This window comes from Cladophialophora psammophila, assembly GCF_000585535.1.
Source record: "Cladophialophora psammophila CBS 110553 chromosome Unknown aczJe-supercont1.22, whole genome shotgun sequence".
NCBI lineage: Eukaryota > Fungi > Ascomycota > Eurotiomycetes > Chaetothyriales > Herpotrichiellaceae > Cladophialophora > Cladophialophora psammophila.
This window is the reverse complement of record NW_006912943.1, coordinates 285,667-305,676: the sequence shown is the minus strand read 5'-3', so window position 1 is coordinate 305,676 and position 20,010 is coordinate 285,667. Positions and strand designations below refer to the sequence as shown.

At 51.9% G+C, this 20,010-nt stretch overlaps 9 protein-coding genes across 9 annotated transcripts; 3 read left to right on the top strand and 6 right to left on the bottom strand.

Moving 5' to 3' along the window:
* Nucleotides 1-1,046: 1,046 nt before the first annotated feature.
* Nucleotides 1,047-2,494, bottom strand: A1O5_10968 (uncharacterized protein; the record flags this gene model as incomplete). The annotated part of the gene is made up of 4 exons (XM_007751541.1): nt 1,047-1,353; nt 1,406-1,803; nt 1,850-2,258; nt 2,343-2,494. The coding sequence occupies 4 exons, from the start codon at nt 2,492-2,494 to the stop codon at nt 1,047-1,049; spliced, it is 1,266 nt and encodes a 421-aa protein (XP_007749731.1).
* A 676-nt stretch (nt 2,495-3,170) lies between these two features.
* Nucleotides 3,171-3,809, top strand: A1O5_10967 (uncharacterized protein; the record flags this gene model as incomplete). The annotated part of the gene is made up of 1 exon (XM_007751540.1): nt 3,171-3,809. The coding sequence occupies one exon, from the start codon at nt 3,171-3,173 to the stop codon at nt 3,807-3,809; it is 639 nt and encodes a 212-aa protein (XP_007749730.1).
* A 1,344-nt stretch (nt 3,810-5,153) lies between these two features.
* On the bottom strand, nt 5,154-5,833 carry A1O5_10966 (uncharacterized protein; the record flags this gene model as incomplete). Its single annotated transcript, XM_007751539.1, has 2 exons — nt 5,154-5,509; nt 5,557-5,833. The coding sequence occupies 2 exons, from the start codon at nt 5,831-5,833 to the stop codon at nt 5,154-5,156; spliced, it is 633 nt and encodes a 210-aa protein (XP_007749729.1).
* Nucleotides 5,834-7,075: 1,242 nt separating this feature from the next.
* Nucleotides 7,076-8,143, top strand: A1O5_10965 (uncharacterized protein; the record flags this gene model as incomplete). The annotated part of the gene is made up of 1 exon (XM_007751538.1): nt 7,076-8,143. The coding sequence occupies one exon, from the start codon at nt 7,076-7,078 to the stop codon at nt 8,141-8,143; it is 1,068 nt and encodes a 355-aa protein (XP_007749728.1).
* A 1,201-nt stretch (nt 8,144-9,344) lies between these two features.
* A1O5_10964 (uncharacterized protein) lies at nt 9,345-10,472 on the bottom strand (the record flags this gene model as incomplete). Its single annotated transcript, XM_007751537.1, has 1 exon — nt 9,345-10,472. One exon carries the CDS (start codon nt 10,470-10,472, stop codon nt 9,345-9,347), a length of 1,128 nt encoding a protein of 375 aa, XP_007749727.1.
* A 1,409-nt stretch (nt 10,473-11,881) lies between these two features.
* On the bottom strand, nt 11,882-13,504 carry A1O5_10963 (uncharacterized protein; the record flags this gene model as incomplete). Its single annotated transcript, XM_007751536.1, has 7 exons — nt 11,882-12,538; nt 12,593-12,626; nt 12,727-12,874; nt 12,932-12,993; nt 13,061-13,241; nt 13,322-13,448; nt 13,493-13,504. The coding sequence occupies 7 exons, from the start codon at nt 13,502-13,504 to the stop codon at nt 11,882-11,884; spliced, it is 1,221 nt and encodes a 406-aa protein (XP_007749726.1).
* Nucleotides 13,505-14,825: 1,321 nt separating this feature from the next.
* On the top strand, nt 14,826-16,448 carry A1O5_10962 (uncharacterized protein; the record flags this gene model as incomplete). The annotated part of the gene is made up of 1 exon (XM_007751535.1): nt 14,826-16,448. One exon carries the CDS (start codon nt 14,826-14,828, stop codon nt 16,446-16,448), a length of 1,623 nt encoding a protein of 540 aa, XP_007749725.1.
* Nucleotides 16,449-17,392: 944 nt separating this feature from the next.
* Nucleotides 17,393-18,309, bottom strand: A1O5_10961 (uncharacterized protein; the record flags this gene model as incomplete). Its single annotated transcript, XM_007751534.1, has 3 exons — nt 17,393-17,989; nt 18,057-18,167; nt 18,271-18,309. 3 exons carry the CDS (start codon nt 18,307-18,309, stop codon nt 17,393-17,395), a joined length of 747 nt encoding a protein of 248 aa, XP_007749724.1.
* A 232-nt stretch (nt 18,310-18,541) lies between these two features.
* Nucleotides 18,542-19,714, bottom strand: A1O5_10960 (uncharacterized protein; the record flags this gene model as incomplete). Its single annotated transcript, XM_007751533.1, has 1 exon — nt 18,542-19,714. The coding sequence occupies one exon, from the start codon at nt 19,712-19,714 to the stop codon at nt 18,542-18,544; it is 1,173 nt and encodes a 390-aa protein (XP_007749723.1).
* Between the last annotated feature and the right edge of the window lie 296 nt (nt 19,715-20,010).

The following is a 20,010-nucleotide window of genomic DNA, read 5'->3' as shown; positions in this document are numbered from 1 at the left end:
CTGTAGGGCACGCGAGCATTGTGCACTGAGTAACTCTCACAAAGAGTTTCCCGTGTCGGTAGATGGAGATTAATGCAGTTGAGGCTGTGGCTGTTTAAGATCAATAGAATTTTGTAAGACATGTAACGTGAGGCTCTCACATTGGAGGAACGCATGGCGGATACGGAGGTCCAAGGGACGATGCTGACCCAAAGCTGAGCGACGTGGCGTGCCAGAATTCTGCCTTGTCTCTACCACTGCCAGGACGAGGTGGCTTGGAGGTGGTTGACAAAATTGGATTTCAAATGCACATTGTCATTTGAAAAAGTACACAGCTTCATGTGCTTCATGCCGATTTATGTCTGTCATTCAAGCCGTCAAGGCAACCACAAGTCGAAAGTCCGCCCCCATCCAGACACACTTTGGCTTCATCTGCAAAAGGCTATGAATCTTGTCTTCCTTCGAGCCTTTTCAACAGTGTACTGCACATCTTGGTATTCCCACTTGTCTGAACAGCTGGCATTCTACATCTTTGAGCTTGGATTCTATCTCTCTCCTGGTGCCACCTTGTCCTTTCTAAGTTTTTATAGTTCGTCAATCTCGTCCAGCCTCACCAGTCTTGGGGCTAAATCCTGGAGTTCGACATAGGGACAAGATTCTATGAGGCGGCCCGACTTTTTGACCTTGACATGCAGATGATGCCAATCAGCTACCGTGTGCTAAATCGGGAGACCAGTCAACATGTTCTGGTTCCTGCCAAGTCAACCGAGGTTTATGGCACTAAGTTTCGGTGGTGTGGGAGAGCTAGCATGGCGTCTATAAAGACCTCGGGAGTCCCGAGTCCCGAGTACCCAGCCTCGCCAGTATTGGGTACCTAGCCCGCTAGGTCATCACTCTGGCCTTCTCCAACCCGATCAGAGCAATAAATGCTGAAGATGGACAGAATCAAGCAAGATACATTGATTTACAACAAGCCCCTTTTGCAATGTAGAACCCCATCACGTTGGCCTTCCTTAATGCACGCTGATGATGCAAGTTAAAAGCGAGGTAATACATCCGTCCTGGCCTCAAGATACCAACTGGAATGGCTCCTGACAAAGTCCCTCGTACTTGGCTGCTACCGCATCAGTGTCCTTCCAAGCAGAAGCGACCTTCTCGTTCCTCTTCTTGCACGCTTCCGGCCCAGCCGTTACGACTCTCATCTGGCCTTGAGTTCGTGCCCCCTTGACCAAGGCCGAAGTCCGGGGCTGCCTCTTTTCCGCATAGGCCTCGAAAATTGCTGGCAGACGCTGTTTCAGCTCGGCGAGGATTCGTTGGCCGTCATCTTCCGGATCCAAATCCGGCAACGAATGGCTGAGGTGATAGCAGTCTTCCCTATTAGGACGTTAGCCGTGGTTCAAACGAGGCATTCAAGAAACTCCCGTACAATGCCTGATTAGCACCTTGGCCAAGATGCGGGCTTGTCGGATGTGCAGCGTCTCCGACAAGCACACAGCGACTCGTATGCCATTGATCGGGTCTCATCTCATCTCGGTCAAACAGCCCAAACTTGATCATTCGAGCGGCCGATTGGATCAGTTTTGCAGGAGCCGTGTCGTTCCAGAGCTCGAGGTGAGCAAGTAATTTCCGTTTCCTCTCATCCATCTCTTCTGCTGTAATCAAGCCCCAGGAAGCCTCGGAGCCAGTCTCTTCGGGCAGTGTCAATGCCCAAGATGTGACGTCGGACGAGACTGGGTAGGTGATCATGTGGACTCCCTCACCATAGAAGTTCCGCATGTAAGGTTTGCCTTTCATGGCCTGTGGCGTTGATGAGAGCCCGGCGGTCTGTACATGGTTAGCTTCTTGATCGCTCCAGGCTCGAGTTGCTCACCTGAGTAAGTCCACTGAACAAGGGCAGACCTTCGCCTGTCCCCTTGTTCTTCAGTAGAATCCTTCTGGATGCCGCTTTGATACCATCGGACCCGATGAGGAAAGCGCCCGTTACGCTTCGGCCTCCCTTGAAATAGGCTGTGACGGCGTCTTCCTTCTCCTCAATGTCTTCCAACTCCCAACCTTCCCGCAGGTCGATGCCCAAGTCAATCAGCATGTCCTTGAGTTTCAGGTTCAGGCCTGTCCGTTTGACGCCCATTGCATGTTGGCCATATTTCCCCTTGAATGACTTGGGCTCTTCTGAGAAGCCAAGTACTTCCCCGTCCGAGGAACAGTCGAGAAATCTTTCTAGAGGCAGGGATTCTTTCTCGATCTCTGCTGTCACTCCGACCAAGTTCAATACTTTCAACCTGTATCCGCAGTCAATACTCTGTATGAAGCACACAAGCCTTTCGGCCCCCCCCCCCCCCCCCCGCGTCTTTTGAAATACTGACCCATTCGGCATCAACATCAGAGACGCCCCAACGTCGCCCAACTGCTTCACTTTCTCAAATACAATCGGGGTGTATCCTTTTCTTTTCAGAAGGACTGCAAGGACCGGGCCGGCAACGCCACAGCCGATGATGAGAACAGTAACAAGCGCCATAGTTTTTTTTTTTTTTTCTTCTGGTTCAACTCTCTATGATCTTTGTTCGGCTTGTGCCGCTGGTTTGTTTGCCTGTGTCGCTCGCCCACTTCGCAGTGGCCATCCCTCCTTTATATCTTCCATCATGGAGTGTCGTATCCATTGAGACATTCTACACCTTGGACCTTGCTACTCTCTTTCTGTCGCGAGACATCTCTTGGCATCAGGACGCCAACCATGTCATGGACCGCTAAAATTAAGCCCGGGGTTGTGACTGCTACAAGGATTATCCAGGTCTTTTTGAACCTGTGAGACTCAGGTCTTTCGGAGCGAGAGTGTTGGAGCTTAGTAACAGCCGGAGCAAACCCCCAGGCGAACCACTCAGACAGGTCACGATCGCGCCTCGCGTTTTGCTTGAGGCCGAGGCTCTGAGGTCTCACTAGCCTGCTCGCCAAAGCCACAAGAACCGCCTGGTTCGGTCCGCCATCATCAACGTTCTCCCTGCAACATTGCAACACTTCGGGGAAGATACATGGAATGAGGGACTCATGAGACGCCACTTAAGGAACTGAACGCAAAGAACGACTGCCACTCTGCGCACTCTCGGGCCTAAGCATATGCGCCGAAGCCCTGGGCGCCCGTTGTCGCTAGCCAAAGATCTCTGCACCGGCATCTCTCGCTCTCATCAACTTCCATCATGTCCACTTCCCACCACTACGGAGTCACCTTACCCAACGGCTGCAACATAGTGCACGGGCAAGGCGCAAACATCAAACACCCTTTTAGCGATATTCCGGTGGAGATGCACGAACTAGATCCAGGCGGCAGAACGGCTTTCTCGGGACAGGTTGGATTCATTGGGTTCTCGACCGACTTTAGGCTGCCGCGACACGTGCACATTGCACCCGCCTCTTCTTCTGCGATGTCGGGAAACGGTAGTGCGCCAGCGCAAAGATTCATTGCCGAGCGCATCGTCGTCTTGAATGGCGTCGCCCTCGTCGAGCTCAATGGCGAGATATACGTCATCCCGCCGCAGAGCCTGGTGACGATCGCGCCTGGAGTGCCACATACCTGGACGGCGTGTCCGGCAGGAGTGTCGGTTCCTGTCCCGCAGGGCAGCGCTGCGGTGCAGTCGGAGGGAACATTCCTCATGCTCTACGAGTACGAAGAACCCACTGCGTTCTTCCCCACCAGGCAGACCAAGACACTCACACACGTGGACGAGTATGAGCGATGCGATGATCTCGAGTCGATCAGGATCCCACACTTAAGCGCCGACGAGGTGAGACAGAAGTGCTGGTTCGTTTGGGATAGTCAAGTGAGCAGGCTAGGTTGAGGACGGCTCTGTCTGTGGGGGACAACTCCGTTCCAAATACTGATATATGATCAATACGCATTGCTTGCTATGGTGCGGCAGCGCCACAAGATACATATAAACGATCTTCACTATGAGATTGGACGATACCTTCGCTTATATGTTTCTTCGCTTGGAAACAGCAGACCCCTGGTTCCCCATCGTACGGCACGCTATATCTAGACGGGCGGCCACTGAGTCAAACTCACTCCATTCGGCGGGTTTATTGCAGTACCCTGGAGGCGGTGGTCGAGTTGAAGTCCGATAATGCGGCGGCAAGGACGTAGAAATCGGCACTTAGCCACTTGTTTCATCAGTAGATAGATACGCGTGTCGAGCAACCCTTCGAGATTACCCCTGCTTCCAATTCTGCCTGAGGTGGGATTGCGTATCAAGCCTTCCTGGTGTTGCGATATCTTTGCAGTCATCCGCCATCCCACTAAAGAGCTCAGGCTAGTGCGCAGGGGCATGAGAGCTGGCCCCGTCAATTGATCTCCGTTGCTGAACTCGGACGATTGAAGAAAAGCTGATCGAGACGCTCCTTTCTTTCTTCATCAAGGTTCATTGTCAAAAGATGTCTGTCAGCCCAAGTCCATGAGCCCCTACCCTTTGATGTTGTGTCTCGGATCATCAAACAGGCCCAGGCGAGACTGTCCTCATCGCAATCGGTTTGGTCAGGTTGCTTGTTCAACAAGGCAATTTGCATCTCCACACCATGTTCAGACGAAAAGTTACTCCAGTGTCGCACGGTCCTTTCCAACCAATTCACATAGGCTTGAATTGCCACAGCGAGGACTCGTTCGGTAGTGCTCAGTCCCGGCATACCCAGGATGTCGTGACCCAGCTCGGTCATGGAATCGTGTGGGCCGGGCGTAGAGCTGTTATTCGCGAGCCACTCGCAAAAGATCTGCAGGAAGTTGATGCATTGTAGGCTGAGGCGGCAATCAAGAGCAAGGCAGGCAAGCCCCGGTGGAAAATTTGATAGCTTCGCCTGCAAGGTCCGGGGGAATGGCTCAGATGGATATTCTATAATGGAATCATTTGGCAGCTTGAGACCTTGCGCTTCGTCCTGGCTCCGTTGGGTTTGTTGACGGTGCAGGACGGCGGCAGATTCGAACATCCTGACACCAGGTTCGAAGTCAGTGAGAATAGACAGCCGCCAGTGCGTAGCTGTGCTCCCTCCGTGATTGCTTACCCGACGGCCGATATTTTCAAAAAGCCACCCCACCCCAGGTTATCCAGCCCTCCACGCAGCGCGACTATGCGGCGAACGCCTTCCACATGTGCGTTGAAAGCGACATGATCGTTCAACACGCGCTACACGTATTATGTCAACAATGCCACAAACCAACCTTGGGAACTGGCAGGGTTTGGGGAGGACCGGAGGAGCCATACATAGACAACAGCCATCGGGAAGATGGTGGCAAGGACAATGTCACTTGTGCTGGCCACCGGATCTTGCAGAGTTTCTCGCAACTGGGCAACTGCGTTGTTCAGGTGGTAGAGAGCAGCTCGCGAAAGACGTGTTGTGCTATCCATATGTAACCTCTGCATGGTCAAGTTCAATGCAATCATTGAACTGCAATACATTGCCGTTTGGAGCACATTGCTCCTCATGATCTGATGCTGTGCATGGTTGTAGTTGCCCAAGCTCAATGCCAGGGGGCACAAGACTTGGAAATCTACATCATGAGCCGAGGGATACAAGGTGGACCTCTGGGAGACTTACGGTAGTCGAAACCCGTCATGGCATCGCAAGTGTTTTCGACGGGGAGCGTCCAGAAAGGGTCATCTCGCAAGCCACCAATTTGCTGGATCAAGAGGGGCATAGATGCATGCGATGCCTCGACGTAGCTCAAAAGCTCAGCATTGCGCCTTCGGGCAGCCTCTTTTATTGCCTCGCGTCTTTTCGCGTGTTTGGTGTAGGCATGGTGAGCGTTGATGGCCGCTATCTCACTGTTGCGCCCGAAGTTTCTTGTATTTCTGTTGATGAAAGTGAATGGCATAGCTGGTCGCTGAAGGAGACTGGGACATTTTACGTATTCATACGAGGTACCCTGTGCTTGCCTGTGCTTGCCTGTGCGTTGATACAGTGCGACGAAGGGGGTAAAGGGGCGAGCCGGGTGACAAAAAAAAAAAGAGTGGCACACCCAATTACATCACCTAATTAACCCCTTTCACCACCACTGCTCACTTTCCTTCTACCAACTCGTTTCGACCTTTCTACCACCGTTTTACTCCTTGTATCGAAGATGGTCGCCGCACGCCTAATTACGCCTACTCAGGAAGAGATAGAGCCACCCGAGTAGGCCCATAAGCCTACACCGATTAAAGTAAAGGTGCGAACTTTGATAGATTTCTACCCGCGAAAAGGCCTCCATGCTAGTTAATACAATAGCTTTCGATACTGGTGGAGTGCCAGCGCGAACTGGTTATCGCTATATTGTACCTTCTCAAGAGCCTCGAAGACATCATAACTCGCCATATTTCGATGAGAATCGCGGTCGAAAGCCATTAATTAGCGACGACGACTTCGAACACCTTGAAGACATCATTTGACAAGGTGGATTTAATCACTGAGTCTATACTTAGCCAGAGATCTTTCGAGAGATCTTTCCTCATTGTTAATAAGTGTAAAAACGTACTATTTTACGAGTATTTCAGAGCCGCGGCTAGCATAAATGTGTTGTATGTTAAAAGTCTTTCTTAACTGCTAAATCGATTACTTAGCAGCACGAATTTCGTAGTTTACGATGGATCAACCTCAACGACGACCCTAGTTTGCGGTCCAGGCTAGAGCAAGCGACCATTTGACGTCGGTAAGAATCAACCTGGCTACGGCCTATCGTGCACAGGTTTCTCTACACAGCGTAACGTACATGTAGATAAGGGAGCATATCCCCCTTGAGGGCCGCCCTGCCTCCATTCGTTTCACAACATTGTCCCTTGCCTTACAAGCACCCACAAGCGCTTTACTTTCTTCCACAAAGCCGCCACAAAGATGCTGAAGACCTCGCCCCTGTCCAGACTACGGACAAGGGCGAAGTGGTTGCTGTCCGTCGCGGCAGCACCGCAAGCGTCCATGATGCTGGCGGGTTGATCTTTGGACGTCCCGGCCGTGAGATCCTCGGACTTGATTTTTGTCTTTGTGAGTATCGGTTCCTATTCTGCACCTTACACTTCCTGACCTCTTGCAGACTGGGTCTTTGTCGGCGGCTCTGGAATGCTCGGTATCTCCATTGGCCTGAATGCCGTTACAACCCATGGCGCCAGTACTTGCCGTGTTAGTCTTGGTGGCAGCGATTGCAGGTTTCTTGCGTGGGAGCATTCAAACACTCGGTCGGATTTCATGGCTGGCCTGGGTTGGTCTTACCTCCATAGTCACAGCAAGGAATTCTTCCCATTCCCCACTCTACATATTTTCTGATCTAACGAGCTCTTCGGTCTTGACTGTGACGATCGCCGTCGGCGTGCACAGTCTACCTGCCGATGCTCCCCAAGTGGGTCCTTGGTCTTCAGACTACAAGCTGTTCAAGGGCTCGAACTTCACCGATGCCATATCTGCGGTCTCCTCCCTGGTGTTTGCGTACGCCGGAACTCCTGGGTTCTTTGCCATTGTGTCTGAGGTGCGCGCGCAGAAACACTACACCCGTTCGCTGTTGATCTGCCAGAGTGGCGTCACAGCAACGTACATTACCATGGGGGTGGTGGTCTACTACTACTGCGGATCTTGTGTCGCTTCTCCAGCCCTGGGCTCCGCTGGTGTGGTCATGAAGAAGGCCTGCTATGGCCTCGCCCTTCCAGGATTGTTGGTCTCCACGACGCTTTTCATCCATGTAAGTATCTCCGCTCAGAACGACTATTCAGCCCTAGCTCAGGATTTCCAGCTGGCCGCAAAGTACATCTTCGTCCGCATCCTCAGACTCTCCCGACATCTCTCATCCAACACCATGGCCCACTGGGTTGGCTGGATCAGCTGCACATTCGGCGTCAGTGTGATTTCCTACATCATCGCCAGTGCCATCCCGGTGTTTGGCGGTCTTGTATCGTTGATCGGCGCCCTCCTCGGAACGCTGATGTCGTTCCAACCGATCACTTTCATGTGGCTCTTCGATAATCGGAGTCTGCCCAAGACCAAGTGCGGGCGCTGGTGGACGTTTATGGTTGGTTGGGGCATCTTTGCCATCGTTCCCGGTACTTTCCTCATGATTTGCAGCACCTACGGATCTATCGTTGGCATTATAGATTTGTACAAAGCATCCGGTGGATCGGCCGCGTTCTCATGCGCTGACAACTCCAACTCGGTGCACTTATAGGAAGGAGCGTGTGCTCGCAGGGTCGGTGGCAGCGATGTGGAGTACCGCTTTCAGCATGAAATTGCACATATAGAAATCTGGAAGTCAGATACTAGAGTCGCGTATGTAAAGACTTTTATCGTAGATATTATAGGTATACATGATACAGAGCCGACAAAGTATCAGTCCAAAGATAAAATCACTACGCCAATATAGCCTTCAAACAATACTTAGCCGGCTTTCGAGTCAGCATACGTGGATTCTGCCTCGGAGCGGCCTACAGTAAGAAATACCTGGTCCGCATGCTAACGTGGGAGTGTGAACGCGATCGACCCGATCAATTACTCCAGATATACTCGCAGCTCCTCTATGGTATCAGTCCGCTCCCTGAGTCCCTGCACATAGAGGTAGAGTATCGACGTCATGGTGAGGGGCGAATGATATGCAGATGCAACAGCACAAACAACGCGAACCTCTCTCGGCCTGGTCGACGTGGTGAGAGTGTTCTACTGGTATTCAACTGTTTGGAATGCCCGCCGCCGCCAACGTGGATTCGGATAGAGAACCCGATTTCTCGGATACGCCGAGTTGAATTCCGAGCTCAATACCAAGTAAATAGCCGCACGCCATCCAGGAATGTAACTTGTGAGGGCTCACAAATGTGGATTCTTCGGATGCAATACCGGTGCTCTACTCCTCCTGCGAAGCCGCTGAATCCAACAAGGACCTTTTTATTTAGTATGGCCCAGCGAAGGTCCATATTCCGAAGACCGTAATAATACAACCTGCGAGTCCTCCGTACAGTGTGGGGAAGGGAGACACAAGATCGTGGTAAGAAGGCTACAGAAGGGTCGCGGAATACCGAAGAAAATAGATATCATCTATCGAAATATTACGGGTTTTGTATGAAGGGTGCGTAGCACGTGGCAATAATATGTAGCGACTGGTAGCTATAGAGACTTGTGTACATCTCGACCATTCCAAATGCCCCGTTGTCTCAATGTCTCGGCATGTACTGATATACCATTGAACCATTTCAGGATCTCCTTGGTGGCGTATTCGGCCATGACGCTCAAACATAGAAGCAATCCCAAATCACGGCCCATGACATCGCGGTCCATAGCATCGGATTCACTGCCCCTGGTATTGGTATGCCAGTGAACAACACTGCTTCCGCCCCAATTGTCAAGGTTGCTCCAGGCGTAAGAAGTCCAATGACAAGCTAATGCACATTCTCGTACTGGGTGGTTGGCGCTGTATTTATTCTGTTCCCGGCGCGCGCGACGTATAGGTTCATTCTGTTTTGGATCTGATTTCCCGGTCGATCATGGTAAACAAGTGTGGAGATTGCTTGTAGTGCAACGGCCCTCATTACCTTGAGTCGGGTGCTCTTGTTCTTGCTCACCACATCTTGTGTCCAGCCAGAGGCGGCTTTGCCTCCGGTGATATTGGCAATCTGCGGCTTCACTGGACGGAGAACTTTAGTCATATCGATCTCGCCAAAGCCTTGCACGTTTCTGGGTGTGTCGGGGAGAACATTGCTGCCGTTTATAAGGAGAGCTTTCATCAGAGGCGCTGTGGGTTGCTTTATGCTCTGCCAGCTGTCTAGAGCCTCTCGCAGCAAAGCCGCATAGCCCGAAACAGCTGGTGTTGCCATCGAAGTGCCACTCATGAAGATATTCTGGTTGCCTAACTGCCCTCCTGGTGGTAAAGAAGCGCCTTGCAAGGTTTCGTCGAGCCTTTTTGAGTCAAAATCCTTGCTGCGCGTTGAAAGAATGGCACCCCCGGGGGCAAGTACGTTAGGCTTGCTGCGTTGAGTATTTTTACACGGTCCCCTGCTGCTGAATGGGACAATTGTGCCTTGACGGTAGGCTTCCGGGTCCTTCTGCTTGAATAACTTCTCATTTTCTGGTGTATAATCGACGTGCCATCCAATGCTCATTGGCCGGTTTGAAAACGTTGCCTCAACAGTCAGGACATTCTTAGCGGCTGCACAAGCAGTCACCTGGGCTCCTGTGTCGGTCGCTTTGCCGCCCTCGTTGCCGGCTGCGAAAAGTATGAAAAAGTCAGGACGCTCAGGTGCATACCGGTCAACCGGCTCCGCATTGTAGATGGTGTATGGGAATTGTGGAAACTTGATCTTCCCAAGTTCGGCTTGGGCTTTCTGTTCGTCATTCCACGTGGTCCCCCAGGAGTTATTATGAATGCGGCAGTTGAGATCAGGCAGCTGATTAATTCTATCGAATAGCTCTGGTGCTTGAGGGCTCTTGGCCTTAAATATTCCCCCTTGCACACAGAGACGAGCATTGGGCGCTATGCCTCCACAATCCTTTGACTCAAAGCTGATCATCAGGCTGTCTAGGATAGTGCCATCCACGTGAATGCCCACGACCACTGGTGTCTTTCTCAACTCCAGTGATCCGGAATTGGTTGGCTATTTTGTCTTTGAACGCGGGATGAGTGATATCGACACCAGTATCAGCCAAGGCAACGACCTAACCTTTTCCGGTCAGTGCAAGCATGCTGTTCGCCTTCAAGTCCGTATTGATGCTATTGATGCCTGAGATGTCCTTTATAGCGTTTTCTAAGGCTCGGCCGGGGTGGTAGTTTCAATAGCTTGAACACTGTCCAAAGCCGCAATGCGCTCAAGATCCGCTGGACTGACAATGATGTGCAGGACGCCGTCCGTTGAGCTGAGTAATTGGGCATTGCTTCTTTCTTGAATTTTAGCGACGACCTGATTGGCATGTGGGGCTGCGGGTTCATGCAGCATAATCGAGACCTCTTGTGTGTCTCCGGGAACCGCTGTACCAGTGAGACATTTACCGTGAATACAGAAATTTTTGCGGGTCGAACTCACCACTAGCAACGTTGTCTTTTAGGTCGGCGAGGACCACAAAAGTATCCACATACACAACAGCGTGAGCAATAGCAGGAATACTGGTTTCTAGAATGCGTAGATCTGGCGGAGGGTAATGCACCAACTAGGTGTAGTCCACCATTCTTTTGGTGACCGTCGCTTCATGCTCCCCGAGGGCATCCAATGTGTCTGAGTCCATCTCTCGGCTGAGTTGAACCAAGACATAATTCGTGTTAGTAGCGGTTAGCGGTAGGGTGATATTCCCCGGGTTAGCTGGGTCAAGTACATTTCATAGAATATCGATGGGGGCCATCGTTGTTTGTCAATGCTTGAATGGTGGTTATCTTCGTGTTGCATTTTTGATTCAGGGAATGGGGACGAAAGGGGAAGAGAAGAAGGAAAAGGAAAAAGAAAAATAAATGCAAGAACTACGCGCAATACTTATAGACTGCTGTACAAGAGGACAATCGTTGCGCCCTATTCGTGTAGGTGCTCGTCGTGATGTTCATTTGTGGATGTGAAGGGGGACCCATCGCCAGTTGGACAGTTGGTGGAATGGCATGACATGGTATTCAGACGGAGTACTGCTGAACCAAATGGATTCATAACAAGGTTGGTTCATTGCGAAGACCCAAGACTTCTTTCTAGAGTGACAAGCCGTTTCAATACTCGGTGACAGTTTGGCCTAGTGCCAAGGCGGCATGGTTCAGGCCTAATCAGGCTAGTACATTAAATACGGTATGCAGAAGCTATCAAAGTGCCTCCATTGGCCAGCCTCGCACGCTTCGGCCAGACCAGCTCATCCATCGTCTTCCCTGGGTAGATTGCGTCGACACCAGGCAGGAAGCTGCAGCAGTATCGAGAACCTTCAGACCTATCGTTCTACTGACAAGCTTCGTCTAAATAGACAGATCCGCACAGCTAAATGCCGGCGTAGTGCTCCCCGAATAGTCCGCGACAATGGCCTTGACAGCAGCATACAACCCTGGTCCAAGCAGGAACAGCCCGACAATCATGACGAAGACATGGATCACCGTCATAATGGACCTATATACACCGTGGAATAGTCTCCCCTTGTACAAGTGGTAGTACGCCACTGCAAAGAAGATGAAGCCGAAGAATGAATCGAACGCAGCTCCAAGGAGAGAGAGGAAATCCCCCATGCTGGGGATGACTTCGGCGAAAATTAATGCGATGATCCAGATAGCGGCCATGACCAGGACCCAAACACCCCATCCGATGACAGTGTTGCTGTGGGCGTGGTGAGACTTGCCCATGATCCGGAAGTAGATGTACTTGGATGTGACGTTGGCATAAATCACGCCGATAACCAAAGTTGGGACTATGACAAATGCGAAAGAACCTTTCTTGTAGGCCGTGACACCCAGACTCCCGAAAGCTGGGGCAGTGGAATATTGGCCCAAGTAGTGGAACCCAATTGCCGGAGGACAGATGAATAGGAAGGCAGAAATGACCGTGAGAACGGCAAGTGATTTAGGAAAGTCTTCTGGCTTTTCCATCTCGGCGATGAAAGTCGGGAAAAGGATTTGCGGCACCTAAATGAATGTTAATTGGGACTGATAGCATTGATAGTGTCTAAAAACTCCTACCCAAAGGAATGTTATATTAAGCACCGCATTTAGACTGTCTTATCGTCAGTATCCAGGTATTTAGGACTTTGAAAGAGACATTAAAACTTTGACAACGTCCATGTGCGAGTAGAAATCCTTTCAATAAGACTTACCAATTAACCCAGGTGGTGCCAGGAAGAGGGAAAGGGTAGGTTCTGACCTCCCCTGCGGCAGGGTAATCGCCATAGTACGAATACCCAGGATTTTGCTCGATCCCAGCAAAGATCAGAAATAGTAGGATTGCAATTCCCATGCAGGCAGCTAGGTAGACTGATTAGCGGGCGAACCGGCAGCGTGGCAGATTTGGCGGCCGCTCACCTGAGAACATCGACATGAAAGAGACATGACGCAAGGTTCTCGGAATTGACATAACGATTCCCCTGTTTGTCGTTAGAGTTAAAGGTTATACTAGAAGGAGCGAAGGTGTAGGGTAAAGAGGAAACTTACATGAGCATGACGATGATGGAGAAGACGACAGTGCACTGGGAATGAGTCGATAAAGTATTGAGAATCTTGGCACCAGTGAGGACGTGGAAGCCAATGAGGAGAATGTTGTTGGCGAGCAACATGAATCCAGTCCATTCATAGGCGACTCGACTTCTGCCGAAGGCATAGTAACCAAAGTCACCTGTTCCACCGACAGTCAGTTCGGAGGTCCCGAGAGGAGCTGGGGAGCCCCTCCGTCGCATCCAGCAAAGAAGATCTTACAGATATCCTTGATTTGAGGATGTTTCATAATGTATTTGTGCATGGTAATGGAAGTGATCCAAAAGAGGATACCTGCACCAACCATGGTGATGATACCCGGAACCCAGCCTAGGACGCTGAACCACCGCTGTTAGTGATATTAGAATTAGAAATGCAACAGGGCAGCCTTACGAGAGCGACCATGTTTGGGCCATAATGGCAAGACAAACTTGATCGCCGCAGAGCAACCAGGCTGCCTTCTGCCATGACATAGTTCGAAGCTTGATCTCATGTTTGTGGTCTATGGAGATGCCTGTTAGCAAATGCATAGCAAGTTGTGACTGGGAGACACGCCTTCAGCAATCAAGGCGCTGAAACCCTCGAAGGGGACAGTCCCATCTTGTTCAGCGTCGGCAACTGGGTAGATGGGCTCTACCCGCTTCTCATCGGCGTAGGTGGACTTGGACATTGTGCGCTGCTGTTTCCCTGGGCAGTAAGATATTGGGCGAGCTGAAGGATGCGGAGAAAATCACAGCTGCGAGATCCTTGCAGGGTTTTAAAGACCATCCGCTAGTGGGCAGATTTTCTAGAAACCCACGAGCGTGGTCGTTATCTGAAAAAGACCTGTTTGCATTCAGCTTATCGTTGCAGCAAGGTATTGCGTGATAAACCCAAACTAGTCGTGATAGGCTGCAGCGGATACTCAGTACATCGTGGCAATCCAGGCAACGCACTAGCGCCTTCACACCGTCCTTTAAGTAGTTGGTCGCGAAGTTCCCGTCTCTGTAGCCATCTTCAACCAGAGGAGTCCGAGTCTAGAGCGCGAAGCGAAGGGGCTGGAACGCATTGACTGGTAGCCTGAGGCCTCGTGGCGTCAGCTGTAACCTAGTGACCCCCGCGCTGCGGCAAGGAACAAGGCTGTTACCACCTCACAGTCTCGTCTCATTACAATCATTGCCAAGGGGACGGTGGATTCATGTGGCTGAAAAGGCGAAAAGATCCGGGACAGCTGTCTATCCGTGGCCATGTGGACGTTGCTTGGAAGCAGGCAATCCCTCTTGCTCGATCAGACCAAGTTCGCCTTGACCGTATACAAGGGTAAGCCGATCGTGTCGGAAACTCTGGACCCGATAGCGGCGGCTTGAGCTTCATGGTTGCTGAGAAGGTCAGTGACAAATAGTTCGAGCTTCCTGATGGCAACTGGGTATAGTGAAGCCATGCACGATGAGGTGGGCAGACAAGACTTTGACAAGAGTCTTCAAGCTTTTAGAAGCCGCCGCTGGTTCGGAGAAATGCACTTTCAGATCTTGTGCCCCTCCGTATAATTACGGCGCACCATAGCATCCTCGAGAGCAATACGCAGCAGCCCGCACAGCTCGTCGTTGCTCCTCCAAACTCAATCTCGACCATGACCCCCATGCACCGTCAAAGAAACACACCTTGCTGTGAGGTATCACTGGTGTTTCCAAGATGAATTCAGACTCGAGATAGCGCCTGGTGCGCTTGAATCCAACCCACTCTCAAAATGATCGTGTTCATGGACTACATTGCCCACGCCTTCGGGACGGCGACCGATTGGAATCCTGACAACAGCTATTCCTCTCTGACCGCAACGTCCGATGCATTACTCTCGTTCTACACTCCCTCGACATTGTCGCTGCACGTCTCGTCTCTGAGCACCCCGAATTTCGCATCTTCATATACCTTGTCGACATTGGGACACATAGATGGCTCCATATCCTACCTTTACTCTAGCATCCCACTGGGCCACGTTCCTTCGGAAGCACCTAGCATCCCCTTGAAATATTTGGCCCCGGGATACAGAGATATAAGGCTGCCCCTCGCTTTCACACCGAATAAAAAGAAGGACCTATCGAATATCTTAAGCAAAGACGGTAGAAAGCCAATCTTGCTGCGGGCGACTCTAGAGCTTCCCCCTCCATCAGTTCTGTCGGCGCTATATGCACGCCGCATCAGCCCGGAGACTCTCCTCTCCGTTTCAATATACAGCAAATCGGTTTCCCCTCCAGTTACGAATTCTGGCCCTCCACCAGCCTCGGTTCTTGCCCATATTCAACACGACGCAGGCCAGTATTCAATCGAGGGACTGGGCTCGACAGACAATGGCATCCTGGGGGTCAGAGGTCTCTGGAATTTCGGTCTTAGCCCACCCAAGACGTCAACTGATATTTCGTCGACAGCCGATCTACCGCCGCAAAGTCTAGGTGCACCTGAGAGCCTCACGGAAATCCATTCACCACGACTAGGGTTTCCGCCCCAAGCAGACACATTGACCGCATATCAAAATCGTCTTGGCTCGAAACCATCCCTACTATCCGCTGGTGCGGAATTCTATTACAGTCCTTTTTCACACGTCATTGGCCTGTCGACGGGCCTGCGCTTCACCACGCTCACACCGCATATCACACGCTCGGAACAACCATCGCCACCGCCTCGCCTGAATCCTTTACCAAATAAGCCGCTAGCAGGAACGTCTGCCGCCCTCCTCTCTACAGCGTCTCACACTTTACTCACTCCCTCAAACGTGCCGCATTCTTCATTTCCATACACGATGACCTTAACTCTAACTCCCCTCACGGGATCGATATCGTCCACTTATTCTGTACGGCCAACATCGGCACTGTCCCTGTCGTCCAAATTCGACTTCAATTTTTATTCATGGGAGTCGCGATATGTTGTAGGTGGGGAGCTGTGGCGGCCTCGACGTCGGCCGAACTCTTCTTCCTCCGCTTTTTCCCGACACACAGACAACGACTCTACTGCCACCAGTTCTGACAACGAGACAGACGGGGATCCAATCCAATGGGCTCGTACACTCACGAAAGACTGGTTCAGCCCGACGGAACGCGCTCTCAAGGAAGAACGGATTGAACGGGAGGAAGAGAACGTGCTGAATTTCCGAGTAGACGATTCTTGGAATGTCAAAGCGCTTTGGACAGGGAGGGTCAAGAGTTTGCTTGTCGAGGTTGGATTCTCGGTGAATCCTGTTACCGGAGCTGCGGCTGGTGGAACGAACGCGGGGGCCGGGAAAAAGACCCCTGGGAAGCCAGTTGGGACAGCGGTTGACGGAGGCGGAATCAAGAAATGGACGGGCAGCGTGGGTGTAAGCATTGCCTACTCAACCTGAACGTTATTGATCCGTTCCTACCCTGCGATGTGCACCCTCATGGTGACTCTCGTATTGTGCTAGGAGCGGAGCGTGACTTTGATCCCTCCCTAAGCTGTTATGAGCGATGGCGTTGGCGGCAAGATTTGTTCGTTTTCTTTTCCTGTGGACCAGACCATCTTATACCCCCATACTCTACGAGATAATGAGACTTCAAAAGGCGAGAGCCACGAATTGACACTCCAGTCTTGGATAAAGTACTATGTGCGCAGTATATTGTACCGACTTCAAGCTCCGCTAAAGCACTTTGCTATTCCTTCACATTCTTTGGGGCTTGGTGGTCTTTCAACCCCGGAGGAACCCGGTTAGCAAACGGAGGGAAAGTGGTCATAGCAACCGTGGTGGCATATCCTGTTGATTGAGATATATCTGCCCATCTGAGAATCAAGAGGAGAGAGTCAGCGGGACTCGACTAGTACGAGGTACTCGGTAGCAATTCAAGCAAAAGAGAGAAGCCTGGTGGCTTCAACGCTAGTCCTGGAATGACCTGGCCAAAGTTCCACCCTCGACTTTGGCCTCCACACTCTGGTCCTCTCTGTCACCATCTGAGACGTTCGCACAACATTGCGACCACCTCGACGGTCATCCGTGGGTGCCTGGTAAGAGGGTGTCTGCCTTACGATTTACTAAACGGGGTGTCGCAGCGTACAGTCAGCTTCAGCTGCAGTGAAAAGAGGTCGACATCGGATCCACCAAGGCCAGCAACTAGTTTGGTCTTGGTGACGTTCTTCGGCTTGAGCTTTTCCTCGAGAGCCTCTGGTTTCAGTGAAGGGTGAAGGGTCCAACAACAATGACCACAAGTGATGGCAAGTGTCCTTGTTGGATGCCTCAGCGTCTTCGTTGGTCGTGATCTTGTGGTTGTTTCCACGCTCTTTTTCTTCGTCGTTTGCCTGCTTCAATTTCTTTTACCACAGCCAAGAGTGCTCTGTCCAGGAACTTGATATCGTGAGTGCCTTAAACACTGTTGAGTCTGCCGAAGTCATAGTGGTCAATGGAGGGTCGATACGCCTAGGTAAGTCCGACAAGGATGTTGGTTGCCATTTCATCATCACCACATGCAGTATGTATCCAGCTTCCTTGAGATCGGCCTTGTACCGACGGTGCTGGCTTGAAGTAGCGGCCACGTTTTCAAAGTCTCCCAGCTTCATGGCGTCGACTTTGCTGAGGATCTCCTTGCGGACGTACACTTCATTGTCTTTGTCTATGTCTTGGATGTATTTGTGCGCCGCATTTGGATCTTCAGCATCGTCGGGTACTTCTTCGAGCTCGAGGATGATATAATCGCAGACCCAATCCTGGATGAGCCTGCGCGCCTGGAGAACCTTCCAGCGGTTTTCTTTGTATTCCTCCATCTCAATCTGGTACTCGGCAGCCGCTCTGGTAGCGCGTTCAAAAGCTCTCTTCCAGGGTAAGATGTTGGTTTGACCTTTCAACTTCTGTCCCGGCTTGGGACCCTCCGGCCCGGAGTCAGCCGTTCTGGCGTGCTGCTTGATACTGATGATCTATCAGGCCCCTGTTTCCGAATGCAAAAAGGAAGGAGCTCACAAGCAGTCGGAACTGATAGCATACAGGAAGGAACACTTTATGTGTTTTGTCTTCGACACTCACGCCGAGACATGTGTTCCTGTCGCCCCCTTCGTAGGCAGACACTGTTGACAGTGACGCGACCTCCAAGCATTCCTAGGCAAGTGAATTCAGCTAGGGTGTAGTGCGGTAGATCATGTCACCGCCGACCCGACGTGAGTCTTTTCATAATTATAACTATGTGCTTCAAAGACCTCACCGAGTGTTCTACATCGACGTTGCGATCGTCGCAACGCATGGCAGAATTAGCGTCAGGGCTGGAATGAAAGGGAACGGCGGTGCACATCTACCTACATGGTATTAGTCTACAAGCTGTCTTGTGCTCGGACAAAGCCTGCGGAGAGGCAGGGGCGATTTATTAAACCGGGACCTTCGCCGTCTAGTACCATTATACTTGGGTACGTACCAAATGGTGAACCGCCCTGTCCCATCCCGTCCCGTCCCGTCCCATCACGTCCCATTCCATCGTCTCAAAGTGTTTGAGGCGACTCGTCGATGTGGATTTGAAACGCTTTGGCGGCCATACCGTAGCTTGCCTTCACGGCTTCGCTGGCATAGACTCTCATCTCCCTTTCGTAAGCTGCCGTGACGCCCTCTTTATACCCGCCGGCCTCGCGCAGCAATCGGCCCAGCAACGCCGAATCCCGGACAGCGGTGTTAGCGCCTATGCCGCCGGCGGGCGTCATGCTATGCGCCGCATCGCCAAGAACCGTTACACGCGGCTCGTTGGGCCATTCGGGCACACCGCTTGGCGTCGAGCATGTGATTTTCCAAAACGCGGCCTCGGACTCATTCATCTGGTCGAATAGCGGCTTGAAGCGCGGGTTCCAATCTTTCGTGAACGACTTGGCAATATCGGCCGCTACCTTACCAACGATGGCGTAGTCGTCATTGGGTGCCTTGACGACACCGGGCACGCCCACCATGGTCCACCCGAACTCGACAGTGGGGTCGTCCATGTCATTTGGACGGACGTTGGTGATGATGGAGACGGGCCCGCGAGGGTTGGAGGTGTCGACGATTCGGAAGACGCCTTCGCCCAGCGTTTTGAAGGCCGCGGTCGGTGCCTGTCCGTGGATGCCTCGAGCGCCGAGATCGTAGACTTTGAGACGACCGCCAGACACCTGTTTGGCAACAGTCGAGTTGATGCCTTCCCCGCCGACGAGGAGGGACCCTTCGACAGATTTCGTCCCGTCGGCAAAGACGGCTCGAACTCCATCGTCGGTCAGCTCATAGCCCTTGACGTCCTTTCTGAATTGCACAAACTCCTCGCACCCTTCCATGAACAAACGTCTCATATCTCCGCGCGCAATCCCGACGATCTTGCCCTCTCGCGAACCGAGATTCTCGCCCATTCTGTGCTCCTCAACCACTTCGCCCGTGACAGCATCGAAGCCCACAAACCCACTACCCGCGGTCTTCCCGCAACGATCATAGAAGCGCTGGAACGAGGGAGGGTCCAGGACGGATTCGATCGCGTCGAGACCCTCGGAGGACAGACGCAGGCGGTAGCCCTGACCGCGGAAGGAGAGCGAGGCATCGCGCTCAAAGACTTGGAAGGGGATGTTGGAACGCAGGAGCGAGCGCGCGAGAAGAAGAGAGGCCAGGCCGGCGCCGGAGATGAGGACGGGTTTCGGCGTCATGACGAAGACGAGGTCGTTACCATGCAGTAGCTAGCTGTATGTTGCTGATATTGGTCTGTCTGCGGCAGCGCAAGATATCTGAGACGTATCCTGAGCAAGCCAGGAAACTGAATATACCTACCTACCTTTCTTTTCAGGGTATCAACTTCAGTGTTGGGGATTGCTCGAGAGACTTAAATGAAACTCGCAGCCCACCAAGGCGTCCGAGAGTGAGAAGATTACCTCGTACTCGCTAAGCAGAGGATATTGTCACTCAGTCTCCACAGTGCCATGATATGCGGAGTCCGAGGATACAT